This window comes from Myotis yumanensis, unplaced genomic scaffold (assembly GCF_028538775.1).
Source record: "Myotis yumanensis isolate MYYU_CA2020_CCGP unplaced genomic scaffold, mMyoYum1.0.hap1 SCAF_6, whole genome shotgun sequence".
Classification (NCBI taxonomy): Eukaryota; Metazoa; Chordata; class Mammalia; order Chiroptera; family Vespertilionidae; genus Myotis; species Myotis yumanensis.
The window spans coordinates 69,913,188-69,932,191 of record NW_027223757.1 but is presented as its reverse complement, the minus strand read 5'-3'; the positions used below and the strand labels follow the sequence as shown (position 1 = coordinate 69,932,191).

Sequence of the window (19,004 nt, the reverse complement as noted above, 5' to 3'; positions counted from 1 at the left end):
TATGGTTTCTCGTCTTACGTTTAAGTCCTTTATCCATTTTGAGTTTATATTTGTGTATGGTGTAAGTTGGAAGGGTTTAATCTCCAACATTTATAGGGAACTCATACAATTTAACAAAAGGAAGATAAACAATCCAATCAAAAAATGGGCAAAGGACCTAAATAGATACTTTTTGAAAGAAGACATACAGAAGGCCAAGAGACACATGAAAACATGCTCAAAGTCACTAATCATCTGAGAAATGCAAATCAAACTGACAATGAGGTACCATCTCATACCTGTCAGAATGGCTATCATCAACAAATCAACAAACAATTGCTGGTGAAAATGCAGAGAAAAGGGAACCCTCATGCACTGCTGGTGGGAATGCAGATGGGTGCAGCCACTCTGGAAAACAGTATGGAATTTCCTCAAAAAATTAAAAATGGAACTTCCATTTGACCCAGTGATGCCACTGCTAGGAATATATCCCACGAAACTAGAAACACAAGTCAGAAAGGATATATGTACCCCTATGTTCATAGCGGCACAATTCACCATAGCTAAGATTTGGAAACAGCCTAAGTGCCCATCAGCAGATGAGTGGATTAGAAAACTGTGGTACATCTACACAATGGAATACTATGCTTTGGTAAAAAAGAAGGAACTCTTACCATTTGCAACAGCATGGATGGATCTGGAGAGCATTATGCTAAGCGAAATAAGCCAGTCAATGAAAGAAAAATACCACAGCATCTCACTCATTTGTGGAATATAATGAACAACATAAACTGATAAACAAAAACAGATACAGAGACAAAGAAGCATTGAACAGACTGTCAAACTTCAGCAGGAAGGCAGGGGATGGTTGGAGGGGGGTAGGAGATCAACCAAAGGACTTATATGCTTACATATAAGCATAACCAATGGACACAGACACTAGGGGATGAGGGCATGTGCGGGGGGGGGGGGGCGGGGGGGAGATTGGGGGGAGGTCAATAGGGGAAAAAGGAGACATATATCCTACTATTTGTAATACTTTAAACATTAAAAAAAGACTAACTACGATAGTGTACTTGTCTTTTTACAAGAATATAAAGACAAAATTGACACAAACTGACTTTCATTTAGTGTTATTGCAGATTTTTGTGTTTAATAGCATCTGAATTATATGCAGACAGATTCAAAACTACACACATGGAAGCTTGGAATAAAGATAGATAAGAGATGTTGGGCAAATGTTTGTGAAAAGGATTTATTTAAATAACTTTTCACATGTGATTTACATCTTAAATTCTTTAAGACTGTTTAGAGACATTAAATGAAAGGGAATTAAAAGGCAGAAGCAGTATTTATAAAAACCACTCACCCCTTTGCTGTTAGTTTCTCTCCTCCCCCCAATAACATGATAATCTGTGCATTTGTGGTCTCTTTTATATTAATTTATACCCCTTTTAAAAGCTGGGACTCCACCCCTCATTATCTTGGGGTTCTCATCATCTATAGCAACACCTTGCAAATAGGAGGTTTGATATAAGTTTGTATATATGACCTGATTCATGAAACTCAATCCTGCTTTTCTTCAGTCTCCTACTTAGCTTTTTGGTCTCTTCTACTTTATTTGGCTTTATAACCTTGCTAGTTTCTCAGATTCAGCATAAAGGGAGGTGCTCACTGAATACCACCCAAGAAGGAGTATTAATATGGCTTTAATACGAATACATCTTTACATGTTAAACAGCATAAAGTATAGGCAGTGTTTATATGGAAGTTCTTTTCTTTTTTTTAAAAGGTTTTATTTTTAATTTTTAATTTTTTTATTGCTTAAAGTATTACAAAGGGTTAGTTTTACTGATTTTTTAAAGAGAGGAAGGGAGAGGGATAGAGAGTTAGAAACATAGATGAGAGAGAAACATCGATCAGCTGCCTCCTGCACATTCCCTACTGGGTATGTGCCCGCAACCAAGGTACATGCCCTTGACCTGAATCGAACTCGGGACTCTTGAGTCTGCAGGCCGACGCTGTATCCACTGAGCCAAACCGGTTAGGGCAATGGAAGTTCTTGAGTTACATATGAGATTAATATCAAGAGGCTCACACAAAGGGTTATTTTTTAATTTGATAAATATCAGTGACATCCTCACTGATCCCATACTTCACAGATAAACCTGTGATTCTTAAGGCTTTCTAGGCTAGAGAACATTTTAAAAATAACATCTTCTCATTTTGTTGAAGGAAGAACTGAACTTTAGTAAATAATAACTTGAATTGCTACCCTGTGAGCACATGGATACAGGGAAGTGGAAATAGAAAAAAAGGATGTGAGCTTAGTCTCGTCTATAAGGAAGTTAAATGTTATCTGGGAAAATAAATCACAAAGAAATTAAATAGTCAGAAAAGAGCAGCTTTCCAGTCAGTAAGATGGAAGAATAGGAAGTTCCAGAAAGTCATTCCTTTCCTCATGGAGACATTGGTTCAACAATACACAGACAGAGTGTCCATATGAGAAATGTGTAGACTCAGTAGAGAGGCACTTGCATCTTAGGGGACTGTGAAACCAGCTGCATTGAGGCCAGCTGTATTGGGAACATACATGGCACTCGCTTGCCATAGCCTTCTTCTAGGCTCAGTGGAGCAAGATTGAGAGAAAACTTCCAGTTTCCAGCTTCTCTTTGGGGGAAATAAAAAACTGAGACATATGCCCTATGTGTAGAATTTTCAGGGTGCTGCCTAAGGGACTGGTTGCTGACAGGTAAGGGTGCCAGATTGGGGCCACTGAGAACAAAGATGAAGGTTTGACCAGTAGGTATTCCCTCAGCATAACCCCTCCTCCACCCCAGTGGGAGAGAGTAGGTGGAAGCCCCCAACTCCTGACTTCTTCCTGGGGATGGAAAGAGTTGGAACTTGCATCCAAAATTATACTTTTCTGAGAGACTGGTTTCTATTTTGCCTGACTGGAAGCTCTGATGAGACCCAGCATAGTCTAGAAACTTGGGGGCTGCTGAGAACAAAAGAAAACTGGGCTGCTTACAGCAGCTCCAGAGAAACGGCAGTACTGCAGACAGAGAGCAGAGGGAATAAAAGATCACAAGCACCCTAAAAAGACTGGCAAATTCGTATAGTAAAGAATTCACACACACAAGTCTAGAGAAGACACATCCATTAAAAGGTTTGAGAGGGTCCCAGAGTCTCTAGCTGTGCTATTTGGTGTCGGTCCTTTCCTATGCAAAGCCATTTCATAAACACTGGGAGATGGTTGTTTTTCCAAATGTGTGGATCCCATCACAAAGTGACAAGGCACAAGAAGAAACAGAAAAACATAGCCCAATCAAAGGAACAAAATAAATTTCCAGAAACCAATCTTAAAGAAATGGAGTTATATGAATGACCTGACAAAGAATTCAAAATAACTGTCACAAAGCTGCTAAATTGGTTCAAGAAATTGAATCATGAAGAAAATAAGAATATCAACAAAGAAAAACTATAATAAAAAATCAAACAGAAATTTTGGAGCTGAATATACAAAGCTCAATTGAAAATTTCACAAGAGTTATCTGATCCCAGAAGGGCCCATGGGGTGGGGCAACAAGGGGGTGAGGGTGTAGGGGGTGCCCACACCAGGCCGGGTGAGCTCAGAAACAAAGAAAAAAGAAAGAGAGAGAGAGAGAGAGAGAGAACAAAAAAAGGAAAGGAAAAATTCACAAGAGGAATTCAACAGAAGAATTCATAAAGCAGAAGAAAGAAGCAGCAAACTTAAAGATAGGTTATTTTAAAGTATCTGGTTAAAGGCTCAAAAGGAAAAAAAAAAGATTAAAAAGGAGTGAAGAGAGTTGGAGGGCTTTATGGGACATCATCAAATAGATTAATATATACATTATTGGATTCCCAGAAGGAGAAGAGAGAGAAATGGGCAGAGGGCTTATTTGATGAGATAACTTTTCAAATCTGGGGGATAAAATGGACATTCAGATTCAAGAAGCCCAAAGAACTAAAATAAGAATGAGCACAATAAGGCTTACACTGAGATACATTAAAATCCTAAATAATAAAAGGCTAATATACAAATTGTCCCCTCAGGAGTTTGACTAACTGGGAGTTCAACCGCTTGCTTTGATGTGTGCTGACCACCAGGGGGCGGTGAGGAATGAAGGAAGGCCCCAGCTGGCAGCTGGCAGCCGGCAGTTGGAAGGCCCCAATTGGCCCTGATCACCAGCCAGACCTAGGGACCCTACCTGTGCACAAATTTCATGTACTGGGCCTCTAGTCTATTTAAAAATCTCCACTATATTAAAATGAGCAGAGGCAGGGTCAGACCTGTTTATAATAGTTTGTGTTAAAATTCATGACCTGTAAAATGAAGTGATTTCAGCTCACAAAATCCTCAGTGCTTATATATCCTTATTTTACAAATTTCCACCATTCTCTTATTATAATAAAAGAGGAAGAGGGAGTAACACAAAGGTATACTCAAAACAAACTCCAGGAGTCCATTACATAGCATAACTCCAGGATGGGGGACTAGTCTGTGAGACTTCAGGACAGACAGCCTCCACAAGACTAAAATGAGCTCGGGGTGAACCCCTCCAGAAGGCAGCAGTGATTCACTTAGATTTCAGAGCATGTGAGTTAGGATGAACACAAAGAGGCAGAATATTGTAAAAAAGACCAACACTTTAGAGAGCCTAAGTGCATTGTTGCTTTACCATCCTGAAACAATCCCAGTTCTTTTCAATTTAATCATAAATTCTATTCCCATGCGTTGGTTTCTGTGCATATGCATCTTATGACTTGGGGCACTCTGATCAGTATTTCATTCAGTCAACCTAAAGGGTGAGGAGACTGATTTGTCACAAAGACTACAGACATAAGACATGTTTATCATATTCAACAACGGAAGGATATTTATCGAGCATTTGTTGAATTTGATATGTGATCCACTGAAGACTATGTTAGTAGTATATTGTATGCTATTTATAAGAAAATATGAAGCTTTTATTATAAAAGTGGATGACTATAAGGAATTAAGAAACATAAAATCACACTGACTACTTTTTACATTAGATATTAAAAAAAAAAACTAGTAGTGTTTCATATATTTTCCATGATTTGAATATTCCATGTTTTGAATCTAAATATTTGGCCATTGTGGGCTCTAGTATGACTTCTTAAAACATGAAAGCCAATTTTATTCCTATTTAACAATCTGTCCAATTGTTTTGAATTAGGTGCAGCAGCAAATGAAGAACGGTAGAGTGTATTATAAAGGAACAAAAAAGGGTTGAGAATCAGAAAACCTGGGGTCAAGTCTCTGTCCTTCTCACTATGAAATTTTGGACACCTGATACTCAGTTTCTTCAGGTTTATGTAAGGGATCGTTATTATTACTTTGGAGGATCCTTGTGAGAATGAGATGTGAAAATATCTGTGGCCATAATTTGGAAAATGTAATGTGCTTATGCAAATGTTAGATGTTCTTATGTGCTTCTTTTAAATGCCTGCATATACACAATAGAGACTATGTAGAAAAAATGGAAATGAAATGAAATTTCCAATTCATCAGGGCACCACACACTGCAAGCATTAATGTGTGCCAAAATTAGCACTGTGGAGCTCTAATTATACAGATTAACTCTCCGTGATGATCAAATGAAGCAGGGATTCTTTATCTTAAATGTATTGCTATAAAGTCATAGTAAGAAGCGTGGAATCATTAAAATTAAAAGAATTCAGCAAATTGCCTGGTCTCTGGAGGGACAGACATCTTCTCTTGTTTCAATTTAGCTTCATTCAATATTTCTAAGAAAAATATCCTGGCCAACATAAATCTGAACAACTGAGAATGGACTTTTTTTTTTTAACAGCACAGTACAAGCATTACCATGTCCTACAAAAATGTAAGTTTTTAAGCACTATTTCGTATCTGGCTAATCTTTCCAGATTCCTGAGTTTTTTCTTAGGTCAAGCATAATATATGCCAAGTTTGAGAAGAAAGTCAATTTCATGCTAAATTTAATAAAACTTTCATAGTGACAGGCAACATTAAATATATTTAATTATACCTAAAGTATCAAAAATGAATATTCTGGTGTTTTGTTGAGAGCTTTTACAAGGAATAAAAAATATGATTAACACAATCATTTAAAAATAAGTACTTATTTGAAACATCAAGGGTGCATTTATTAATATTTGAAACTGAATATATGCATGCTACCTGAGAGGCATTGATAGTTCCATTTCTTTCTTCTGTATTGTAGGTTTTCCATCTGCAGTCATTTCAATCATACAAGCAACCCCAGGGCTACCAGCAGGCAGTGTGAAGCTAGAAATGAAAACAGAAGAGGCCATTGATGTATGTGTTATTGGTGAGAACAGGATAACTTCACACATGGATGGTAAGTACTTCCTCAATGAAAGAGGTACTTTCTGGATCACAATACTCCTGAAATATGACTCAACCACGTGTGAACCTTTTAGGATAGATAAAAGATATATTTCTTTTCTAACACTGCATTTTATTCTCCTTTCCTCCTTCTGTCTTTAAATCAGGACTTGAAATGCTTTCAGAAAGTCAGATTCCCACAATACAAAGAGGGCTTTATGTGCCCACGTAAGTATTGATAAATTTTGTGTTAAATGTGGTCGACATATGGTCTCACTCATGTAGGAGATTGTTGGACAAGTAACATCAATGTTAAATGATGCTAAACTCCCTAGGTAGAAATTTCCCCTCCCTGGCCTATAGGGGGAATAGAAATGGAATAAGAAATGAAAGGCTGCATACCCCTGAGCAGTGAGATTACACTGTGATACAGTTATCAGAAAGCATGCTGCTAATGTACTGTGTGGTACTGCTTTTCAGAGATAAAGAAAAGCATAAGGTTAAGGGAATTTGTAGAATGAATGGCAGAAATGGTCAATACACAAATGAAAATTTATCAGAATTATAGAGTGATGCAATCAGAAAAGGTACACATATTAAAGTACTTAGCATATTTTTAAAATAGAATTTTAAAAGACATTAAATTGATATTACCCTGTCTCTCGACATATGTAATAATAGTAACTTGCACTGTGATGAAGCCTACTTCATAGAGATAGTAGGAAATACATTTACTAATACTAACAGTGACACTCTCTGCATATTGAATATGTGAATGATTTTAATGCTCAATATTGCTTATTTTTATTTTTTAAATTCTGGACAGTGAACATACCCAGTTAAAACCCCCCCACATATTTTTATTGATTTCAGAGAGAGAAAGGAGAGGGAGAGCAGGAGAGAAACATCAATGATGATAGAGAATCATTGATTGGCTGCCTCCTGCACACCCCACACCGAGGATTGAGCCCACACCTAGGCATGTGTCCTGACTGGGAATCAAACCATGACCTCGTGGGTCAAAGATGGATGTTCAACCATTTAGCCACACCAGCCTGGCTATTTTGAGTTTTAACCCACTGTCCTAATTTATCCAGGACTGAGAGGGTTCCTAGAACATGGGACTTTTTGTGCTAAAACCAGGGAAGTTCTAGGCAAACAGGATCAGTTGGTAATTCTACTTTTCAAATAAAAAGTCAGTTTTATGAAACACTCACTAGTTCAATCATTTACCAATATTTTTCTTAAAATTAATTGTGGAGACTAAGTGGAATGGGAAAACAAAGTGGAACGTTCTTTTCCTCCTCCCCACTCCAAAGAGACAACTGCCTGAGATCCCCTCTTCTCTCTTATCTAGAAATACAAATCTGATCTGGTCCTGGCAATACATCATCCCACAACGTTTTTGGCCCCCACTCTAGTTTATCAAGCTCATTTCTAATGTTGATAAGATCACTGTGGAAAATTCTAGTAATAACTTCTAGGGCAGTGATGGCAAACCTTTTGAGCTCGGCGTGTCAGCATTTTGAAAAACCCTAACTTAACTCTGGTGCCGTGTCACATATAGACATTTTTTGATATTTGCAACCATAGTAAAACAGAGACTTATATTTTTGATATTTATTTTATATATTTAAATGCCATTTAACAAAGAAAAATCAACCAAAAAAATGAGTTCGCATGTCACCTCTGACACACGTGTCATAGGTTCACCATCACTGTTGTAGGGGGTCCCATTTATGTGCACTGCATAGGGTAAGGATCTATGAAGCACAGCGGCCATTATAGTTGAGATGGGCAGGTAAACCTCTGTAATGCTTTATGCTGGAGATGGAATAGCTCTGAGGTAATGCACACGTCCTTGTTCAGGAATAAGATCTCTTTGTTCCATTTACAGTCCATTAATTTTAATCCTGAACTGCAGTTCTACAAAAGGAAGTCCTCTATTTGCTTTCTGTTACTGCCTGCCATTCCCCGCATCATTTCCATCAAATAGTTGTTTCTATTGTCTGCTTAGTCTACGTACTATTTTAGAAATTGACACTCTAATTCCACCAGAAGATTTTTCCAGATTCTTATCACATTCATTTTTATGTCTCATATTTGCTTATAGACCAAAGTATGTCATAAGAAACAAAAAATGCTCTATAAACAAATTAGACATTATGCCACATAAATCATTCGAGGAAAAATCTAAGTGCATATCCCTCATGTCTCTCAAGTATTGCTGAGGCCAGCTGAATCTAATGATTTAAAGACTCAAGGATCATATTTTGAGATAATCCATTGACTGGCTGAGTGATCTTAGGTAAACCACTTAACCTTTCTTCCCTGAAGTGTGATTATCCACAGAGGGAGATAATCATTCTTAGCTCATAAATGGTTAGTGAGAATCACATTATTTAATGTACATAAATCATTCAGTGCTAATATTAAAATCCAGAGTTAAAGCAATTATTTGCTGACTAGACAGGGATCTCTAAAGAGATTTTTATTAAAATAAATTGCACAGTCAAGTTGAAGTGTTCATCTACTTCTGCTAACACTGCTTGTAATGGAATTCAAAATGAAATACTTGGGTTGCATTATTTAAAAAATCAAAATGTGATGAAACAGACCTATTTTTCAGTGTCCTTAACATTCTGGTTGGAGGACCCATTCAGATTCAGAAGAGATAATTTATTTAAAATTCTTAGAAGATCCTGCTCAAACTAGAAGTTTAGGTATCCAAAACCAAGGGAAGCATTGCAAAAATGTAAACAATCGCCCTAACTGGTTTGGCTCAGTGGATAGAGCGTCGGCCTGCGGACTGAAGGGTCCCAGGTTCGATTCTGGTCAAGGGCGTGTACCTTGGTTGCAGGCACATCCCCAGTGTGGGGTGTGCAGGAGGCAGCTGATCGATGTTTCTCTCTCATCGATGTTTCTAACTCTCTATCCCTCTCCCTTCCTCTCTGTAAAAAAATCAATCAAAAAAATATATATAAAAGTCACCAATGGAGGGTGGGTTGGTGAATTGAATCAAGTACTTTTATATAATTGAATTCTACCCAGCTTTTAAATAGAGACTATAGAATTCTAATTAATGGAATGAAAATATATTTGTATAAATATGGAAAGAGGTAAATACAATCTGGATAATATAGCATTTTTATAAAAGTATGCATAAGCAATTATACCAGAACTACTCTCACTAACATGAACAGTGGCTCTCTTTACATGTGGAATGAGAATGGTTTTTAATTTGCCTCTTTTACTTATTTGAATTTTATAAATTTTGACATTGAACATGTGTCCATTTGACCTCCTAAAACAAAAATTTAGTTTTAATAAAAAGCAAATCAAGGATTAAATAATTCAGTAACATTTTTCTGTGTCTGAATTTCATGCTTTCCTTCCAGGCACATCTATCCGTCAATCTTTTTCCTGAGTCTATATTTCACAGTTCTTGTAATGAGAATTTGTGGATAGTAAACATAGTCATATCACATTTCACATCACCCTTGCATAATAGTTTAACTGTGTATAAAATTTGACATGTTTTTTTCTTTTAGAACTTAAAGCACAGTACACCATTATTTTGTGCAATTTGTTGCTGATGTGAAGTCATTATCAGTTCCATTTAATGGCTGTGCTTTTAATTTTTCTTTTTACAGCTTTAAGATCATTTTTTTTATCAGTGATAATGAGTCTAGGTGTGGATCAATCATTATTTATTCTTCTTTAATACTCTGAGTGCACTTTTGATCTCAAGCATTACGTATTTCTTTAATTTTGGAAAGTTCTCACTTGAATTACCTGAAATACTGCTTTCTGACATTCTCTGAAATTTCTTCTTTTAGATTTTTTTCTAGAATTCATATGAGTTATTTTTAGGAATCTTGTTAAGTTGTTCTCTAAATTTCTTAATCTTGCTTTCATTTAAAAAAATACTCTCTTCATTTCTCTATCCTGTATTCTTCCTAGGCACCATTCCCCCTCCCCCCACCCAAGAGTCTCCAGGACCATTTATTTTATCTATTGAGTTTTAAACTTCAATGAATATATTCTTTTACCCCCAATATTCTGAATACTTTACATATTTTTGGTATTAATTTGCTTTTGTAATTTCTCCTTTAAGATAAATGCTATTTTTTTTTCATTTATGTTTTCTAGCATCCTAAGAATACTTATTTTAGTTTTTGTCAGATTTTTTCCATAAAAATGATTTTAGTGGAGGGTTCATTTTTTCATTTGCTGATTTGCTTGTTTCCTTTCTCAGTCTTGCATGTGTTCTGATATTCTGCTGTGCAGGCTCATTTTGAGTGGGGAGTATTTTTGTTTTTCCCTGTTCTTCCTCACTCACATGGCCCTAATCCTGTGATCTTCTGCTGCACTCAACTCTGCCTGCATGATGAGAACTGCACCTGCTCCTCTGGCCAAGCTGACCAGCACTTAAACTAGAATCTTGGGCAATGGGTTTGGTAGTTCTGTCCATCCTTGATGTTATTAAAGGTATGCACAGGTCCATCCACAGAGCTAAAAGGATTGCTCGGTACATTTCTGCTCATGACACTGTGTCTGTGTTCTGTTTTCTTCCTGTGCTGGCAGCTTGCTAAAAGTCAGAATCCCAGATGACAGTGTGTGTATGTGGAAGAGAGAGAGCGAGAGGGAGAGGAGGAGGGAGAGGGAGAGGGAGATATCTCATACATATTCCTGAGTCAGTAGTTTTGGTTCCTTTGCCCTATAGAAGTGAGCTTCCACCGGACCTATACCATGCCAGGCCTGCAGTATTACCTTTTGCTGCTCTGCATTTTTGTCTTTTTCTTGTTCGGGAAGATATTTTCTTGTATATCTTCAGTTATCTATTCTTTTTTTTTTTTTATTTTGTCCATCGCTGTTATGCATTTGACACTAAGAAGGAGCACCAAACTGTGAAGTTACAGAGTCATCTTGCCTAGAATTCCCACATTTTTTTCTTTGATAATAAGAAAAGACAAGAATAAAGATCAAACTAAGTCCTTGTCTTTGAAGGGCTGTGTAAATAGAAAGTTATCTTTAATTTGTGAGAGGCAGAATGAAGAAAAACTAAACAATCCATTTGGAGGTGCCTTTATGATTTTGCAAGCTTCAAATTGGGAAGGACTAATTTATTTGGCTTTTTATGTCTCAGGTTTGTTTTGTGCTAAAGGCATTTCAATGCATCTGTCTCACACTGTTTTTCAAAAGCATGTAAGTAGAGTGACTTGCTTGCCTTCTAGAGAGAAATAGGGAGTATGGATTTTTTTCTTCTTCTCTAAGGTACCTATGTTTGATTTGTTAAATCTGGGAGTTTTATGAGTCACTGGCATTAAACCATAATGAAATTAAATTCTTTAAAGGACTATTATAGTGTTGTGCTGAAGGCTCACAAAAGATAGCTCATGCATAACTGCAGTAGCTATAGAGTTTTGAAAGCATGATATAACAGTAACAAACTGAACAGCACCAACTGCTTCTAGGGAATATTGCAAAATTGATGACAATACCGAATGCTTTCACAGGTGCAAAATATATATGTTCTTTGTCTTGTCATTAGGTTTGGCTATTGTCCAGCATTAATGTCAGCTTGTCCATTTAAAATTTTGGACATGAATGAACTTTGCTAGTAAGTTTCTTTATTTACCTGAACTAGACTTTGAAAACTGAATGTAAAGCCCTAGCCGGGTAGCTCAGTTGGTTGTATCGTCAAACTGATACAACAAGGTTTGGGTTTGATTCCTGGTCAGGGCACATACAGTGAATCAACTAATGAATACATAAATACAGGGAACAACAAATCCCTCTCAAATCAATAAAATAAAAACAACAACAACGAATGCAAAACAAGTTCTCTGTTTGGATAACATGCCGTATAGATGATGCAGTATAGATGATTCAGTTAAATGAATCCCCAAATGAACTATTCTGACCCAAAATAACCAGTCTTAATGTTCACCGCATTCAGTTTTGCTCAGAAGATAGCATACACATTAAGCTCCAGCTTGGAACTTTCATTAAAAGAATCCTCTCAGGCCAGACTTAGGACTGAGAGGGGTTAACTTCAATTATTAGCAGCGGCACTCTTCATACTCAGCCCCAAGTTTTAGTAGAGCTGTGAGAGCACAGCACAGGATACCTGAGGCGGGAGCTCCCAGCAGATGGCAGTAGAAGCACATGGCAGAGATGAAGGGACGGAAGGCACCTGGTCCCCACAAAGCTAGAATCTAATTGGTAGTGTGATTGTTTTAGCTCCCTGTTTGCAACAGGGAAACATGGGAAAATATATGTAAACGATTCTACATCAGGCACTATGGATGAAACTGTCCAGGGACATGCAGCGTTCCTTCCCAGTTCATGTTCCTAATGCGATTGTCATGGCTGTGTGAGCAAATGTAAGAAGATGCAGTTTCAGAGTATGATGTAATGGTTTTATACAGCCCTATCAACACAGCCATGTTTCTTGAGGTTGTCAGTGTGACTCAGCACAATTTATATGTTAAGACAGTGTAGAAAAAGATCAGGCACCAAAGCCAGAGTGGTAGGCCCTTTGCCAAATAAAAACAACACGGACACTTTGAAACCATCGCTTTTTGTTCAGAGCACCAAGGAGCTGGTCAGGCTGGCCACACAAACAGATTGTGCAAGGACCACTCTGTGACCTCCGATTGACTGGTCACTCTGTGACCTCGAGGCGATTGTCCTGAGGACATCTTGTCTCTGGCTGATTGTTAGGAGATGGCCATTGGTTTCAGATTATTTTATTTAGCTTTTCCTCTGACGGACAGACAGCTCAATTGTAATTAATAATAAATTACAGAGAAAACCAAGCCTTATCCTGTGAAGCACTGATGTTAAAGAAAGGATCTGTGATGACGCCTGGGCCCTGCCTAAGCCGGAGCTTCATTTACACCCTTTACTAACCAGAGCAGTGGTCAGGGGAACGTCCACCCTGCTGCCACGAGAGAGCAGAGCTGTGCCCAGAACTGGGGTTTTACTTCTGACCACACTGTCCAATTCATGTGCAGTGGGATCGACAGCATATCCCACAGATCTCACAGTCTCTTGCTAGCTCCTGCAAAAGTGGAGATGGCTAGAGTTCCCTTTACCCAGTAAACATTCACATAATCATTACAATGACACGAACTGAAATTTACACCCAGAAGTGTTGCTGTTTTTGACCTGACATCTGACTCTAACCCATCTGAGCATGGTGGATAGAAGCTTCAATGGTGAGGAAGAGCAGGCTAGCACTGGCTCACAGAGCCCATTTTGTACATCCCTTCCCAACACCACATCAGTGGATTCATGTTGGTAGCTTGAAATTGGCTAGGGTGGCGTATTTATGCTGGGAAATTGGTAAATGGTACATATCAAATCAACCCCTCATCCCACCCTTTCCCCTGAGAGCTGGTTGTTAAAACACATACCAGCGCACACCCCTGAATTTCTTAAATATTTCTTAGTGGGGTTTAAGCATTCACTTAGACCAAGGACATTAAGAAAGTTGCAAAAATCAACTTTGCTGTTGGCATTCCATTTGGAATTTTAGTAGAAAATCAATGTTATTTATAATTGATTAGTTCACAGCTCTAGATTGAATCAATTTACTCTGATGATGAATATGGGTTTTGGGAATATTACCCCTAAAACCTACACATATTCAGTTTAAAAACACCAGGTAGTATTTAATTTTACCCTTCCTGTCTGATACCTATTATTGGCTCAGTTTGTTTTTAGCAAGTTGGGAGCATATTTGTACCCAAGCCACTGAGCAATCAATACAAACTCAGCAGTTAAAAATATTGATTCCTGATCCTTTTCTCTCCAACACCTGAGCTCTCATACAAACATATTTTGAGACACTAAAATTTCCCCAGTTAAAATAGCATATGGAAAAACTCAATTTGATAGAAACATTATCTTACCACCTTTGAATAAAAAGCAATTCTGATATCGGCAGGTAGAGATTCACTTCCTTGAGATTATGAGAGAAGCTAAAGATAAGTTTTCTTCAGGAAAAGGCCATCTGTGTCCCTGTCATTTTTTTAATGTGTTACACTGAGTACTGGTTCATACTTTCTTTTAAAAATGCCTTATATTATTAATAACTGTGTAGTGTCTTGTCTTCTAAATGCTATAGTTTCCACATGGTTTATTATTTTTGTAGCACGCGATTTTCCTGGCAGGGCATTTCAACTGAGATGTATCTATGTCTCTATATCTCTACATATCTACCTATCTAGACCATCAATGTCAAAATATTTATATTGCTTTATGTTCAATCCAATGAAGCTATTAACAATTCTAGCTTTTTATTAAACCATATGAAGAAAGAGTAGATTAACAGATGCAAAAGATTTAAATTTCAGAAGCACTCTCTGAGCCAAAATTATAAATATTCTCATCACTCTAAGTGTGAAAAGGCTGTAGTGTGATCCAGCAAGCTGTGTCTCCGATCAATACCTCTTTGGCTTCATACTTCTTTGCCAGCTGGCATGCAACCTCGGTGTCTCCTGCCTCAGCGTATTTAACTTTCTCTGAGTACGTACACCTATTTCTCATTCTTCCATAGAACTCTTGCTTTATGGTTTCTGGGGTTTTGTGTATGCTACTTCCCCCTCTAGTTGTCCTTCTCATACCTTTTGCCAAACATGGCTTGTCCATCTTTAAAATTCCTGACAGGGAGAGAAGAAAAGTGAAGCCAAATTCTTACCCCAGGAAACTTGCAATTTGAAGGTAACCAGACAAGGAAAAATTTAAAAATCCCACCAGTATAAAAATAGATAGAATTGATGACTCTGGAATCTAGGCTTAATAATTAAAAGAAGAATTACTAGCCCTTCTTTAATTTTGAGTCCGTTTCTTATTAATAGCTTCCATGAAAGCACTTCCAACTTAAAGACTGAGGGGAATTTAATTGAGTAAGTGATCATGATGATGGAAAAAATGCCCCCCCCCCACTCTTATAATAGAGATAACAACACATTCTGAAGTTGTTTCTGATAAGAAATACAATCACACTAAACATTCTGAATATTTTCCAGAAGGTGATGTGTGAAATACGGTAAGTGGAACCAAAACCCACATCGTCTCATCAGGAGAGACAGGTCATTGATAGTTAGAGATGGTTTGCAAGTTTTGTATTACCCGATACAAATAGAAAACTAAATTATTACAGGGTGCATAGGCCCAAGATGACAAAGAAATATAAGCTCTAAAATATATGATCTTTGTTAATTAAGTCATAACGTCTTAATCCAAAAGCGATTTAAGGTAAGTTTTTTTAATATAGGAAAAATAGAAGTGAGAAATAGAAGAAGGAAAAGTTGTGTAGAAAATAAATCATAAAAGAAGTTAGTGTCCAGGCAAATGATCTTAAACATAACTTACAATGGATCTATTCCTTCAATAGATGAATGGATGCCTAGTATGTGAGAATGTACAGAACATCCTCGGTGGGAAGTGTGTGTGTGTGTGTGTGTGGGGGGGGCTGGGGGGGTGGGGGTGGGAGTGGGGCGGATAAAGCAGCTGTCTTCTGAAGGTTGAAGCAGCTGTCTTCTGAAGGTTTCCAGGAGGTAGGGAGGAAAAGTGCTGCCATTCTCCCAGAGGTCAGTCTTCACTGAAACTGGGAGTCAGGGCCAAGGCGCCAGCAGCGGCAGTGTAGGCTACGTTAATGAGAGCTGACAGATTTGCGCTACATCTTCAAGGCTCATTCAAACTGAGTTAGCCAGCAACGCTGGAAAGATTAAATTATTTAGAGAACACACGGTGGGATCGCTTGATTGCCAGGCCTATGATGCAAAAATGCAAGCAGGGAATTCAAAGAGTGCCTAGCTTTGTTGCTGATAGGAAACAAACAGACAAGGGAAGTATCTTTCTTCCCATCTTTAGCTTCATTGCTCTTCTTTAGTGAAATCCAGTCCAGCACTGGTGCTTTCATGCTGATCTGTCCTATCGCCTATCTCCTGTGACACTTAACCCATCAGGAGGGACTGGAATAGATCATTTAAAAGTGATAGAGACCTTCATAGGGTGTATGGTATTATTAGTAATGGCTTCTTATAATGGAATTATTTGCTTTAATAAGCATTTATATGGCATTTATTATGAACCAAGAATTATTCCAAATAATTTAAAATACTGAAGAGCATTTCCCACATGAATTAAGTAGAAAAGTTTTTCCCATTAAAGATGAGAAAACTGAGGACCGAAGGGATTAAATAACGTATTCAAGGTCACATGAATATAAGTGACAGAGGTGGGTTTCAATGTGAAGATGGAGGCAGAGTCTGGCCAGCGTGGCTCAGTGGTTGAGCATCAACCTAGGAACTAAGAGATCACGGTTTGATTCCTGGTCAGGGCACAAGCCTGGGCTGCAGGCTCAATCTCCAGTGTGGGGTGTGCAGGAGCTCTCTCTTTCCTTTCCGCTCTAAAATAAATAAAAATATACTTTAAAAAAGAAATCTTTTTTAAAAATAAAAATAAAATAATAGCTAAGATGGAGGCAGAGATTGGAGTGAAATCAAGGCACACCAAAGAATGTCGGCGGTGACCCAAAGCCAGAAGAGGCAAGGGATGGGTTTCCCCTGAAGCCTATGGAGGGAGGAGTGTTCTACTGATAACTTCAATTTCCTACTCCTGGACTCCAGATCTGTGAGAGAATAAATTTCTGTAGTACAAACCACCAAGTGTGTGACAATTTGTAGCAGCTACAATAAGCAGATTCAGAGGAAAAGGTTTTCTTTTTCAAATGGAACAATGTTAAAAATAAGAGCCAGGGGTTTGAATACTAGCAATGTTCCATAGTTAACATGGTATTCAGACATGAATGAGGTTAGGATGTGTGTGTATTGAATTATAACTGGACACCCTATTAAGATATACAGATAATCAAAATGATTGGTGTTTAAAAAAAATATCTCAGCTGAGGAGTAGCTATGAGATCAGAAAGCAATAGTGTGTCTCCTTTTAACATTTTCAAAGTGCAGTCTAATTTGACAGGAAACACTGATATAATTAACATAAACCTATTGCAAACATCTAAATCTAGTTTCTGCATTTACTGTAATTCAAATAGAGTAATAAAAACATTTTAACAGACCTCTGCTTGTAAAGTGCAAAGGGGATTATGTTTGCTATTTTACCATACACTAAGGGCTTCTTGGGGTGAACGGCTGGAAAAGAAATGGTAAAAAATTATTCAGCAATTGTCCTTCCCTAATCATTTGGTATTTTGAAGTATAAAAACATTCCCCTTGTGTTTGCATTCTATTACCCTTTGGGGGAGGGATTAGATTTACCATGTATGATAAAAAGAAACATTGATATTCAAAGATTCTTATCAATGGTAGATGTTTTGTTGGTAGACAATCAACATAGCAAACATTTCTATGGTGGGTTACTTTAACCTTGAATTAGCTGACTACTTGGTATACTAATCTTGGGGAGAATAATACAAATGTTAAAAATAGTAAGTTCTTTACGCCAAAGAAAGGTCTTGATAGTGGTGTTGTTGACAGACAGAGAAAGCCCATTTTTGTCTTTAAAGATTTCCCAGGAATCCAAGCATTATGCGACTACAGAATCACCTTTATATCATATTATGAAAATAGAGGGAGAAGATCACAGAAATGTTCATAAGTGAGGAAACCTTAGCATCCTTGCTAAAGGCTCCTTAAGCACCCTCTCTACCCAAAAGTATTTTCTGAATTGAGAAGGTGTTCTCATTTTGACTATCAGTCAGAACCTATAATACCCTGAAGTAATAGTTTCCAAGGGAAAAAAAGCACTAGATATAATAGTAATATTAAAGTACACACATGATTAAATAGTTAATTTCAAATGAATACTTAAGTGGAAGGTTATAAGGATCAAGTTATTTTCCTTCCTAGTACTTAGAATTCAGGGGTCCTCAAACTTTTTAAACAGGGGGCCAGTTCACTGTCCCTCAGACCGTTGGAGGGCCAGACTATAGTTTAAAAAAAAACTATGAACAAATTCCTATGCACACTGCACATATCATATTTTGAAGTAAAAAAACAAATGTTTTCGGCGGGCCGCGTGTGGCCCGTGGGCCGTAGTTTGAGGACCCCTGACTTAGATAAAAGAAAATTACCCTCCCCCCTTTTCTCTCTTTGAGTTCTTTTGCAAAATATAATACAATGCAGTAATGCAGTTTCATTCACTTCCTATCAGCAGAATAGAAGTATTGGACACATTTTATAAAGAAGAATTTCTCACAGTCAGTTAGCATTTATATTCCTGTAAATGCCAACATGGAACAGAGTAAACCATACTCAGAATCAAGAAAGCTTAATACCTGGAATTACTTGAGATACACAGTCCATTCTCCTACTCAATAGAGGACAGTTTTTAAAGGATGACCTTCAAACTCTGAATATTCCATCGAAAGGGAGCTCATTAGGTTACAAGGTCATCATTTGTTTATTGTTTAACTGCTCTGCCCTTATTTGTACAAAAGCCATTTCTCCCTTTATTATTTTTTAAAATATATTTTATTGATTTTTTTACAGAGAGGAAGGGAGAGGGATAGTTAGAAACATCGATGAGAGAGAATGAGAGAGAGAAACATCGATTAGCTGCCTCCTGCACACCCCCTACTGGGGATGTGCCCGCAACTAAGGTACAT

General features: G+C 37.6%; 1 protein-coding gene across 1 annotated transcript in view; it reads right to left on the bottom strand.

Moving 5' to 3' along the window:
- EYS (eyes shut homolog) overlaps positions 1 to 19,004 on the bottom strand; it is a 1,239,289-nt gene that overhangs the window by 200,512 nt on the left and 1,019,773 nt on the right. Inside the window, 2 exon segments of the mRNA XM_070419099.1 lie at positions 6,191 to 6,201; positions 6,204 to 6,298. Of these exon segments, the coding sequence (XP_070275200.1) occupies positions 6,191 to 6,201; positions 6,204 to 6,298 (106 nt within the window).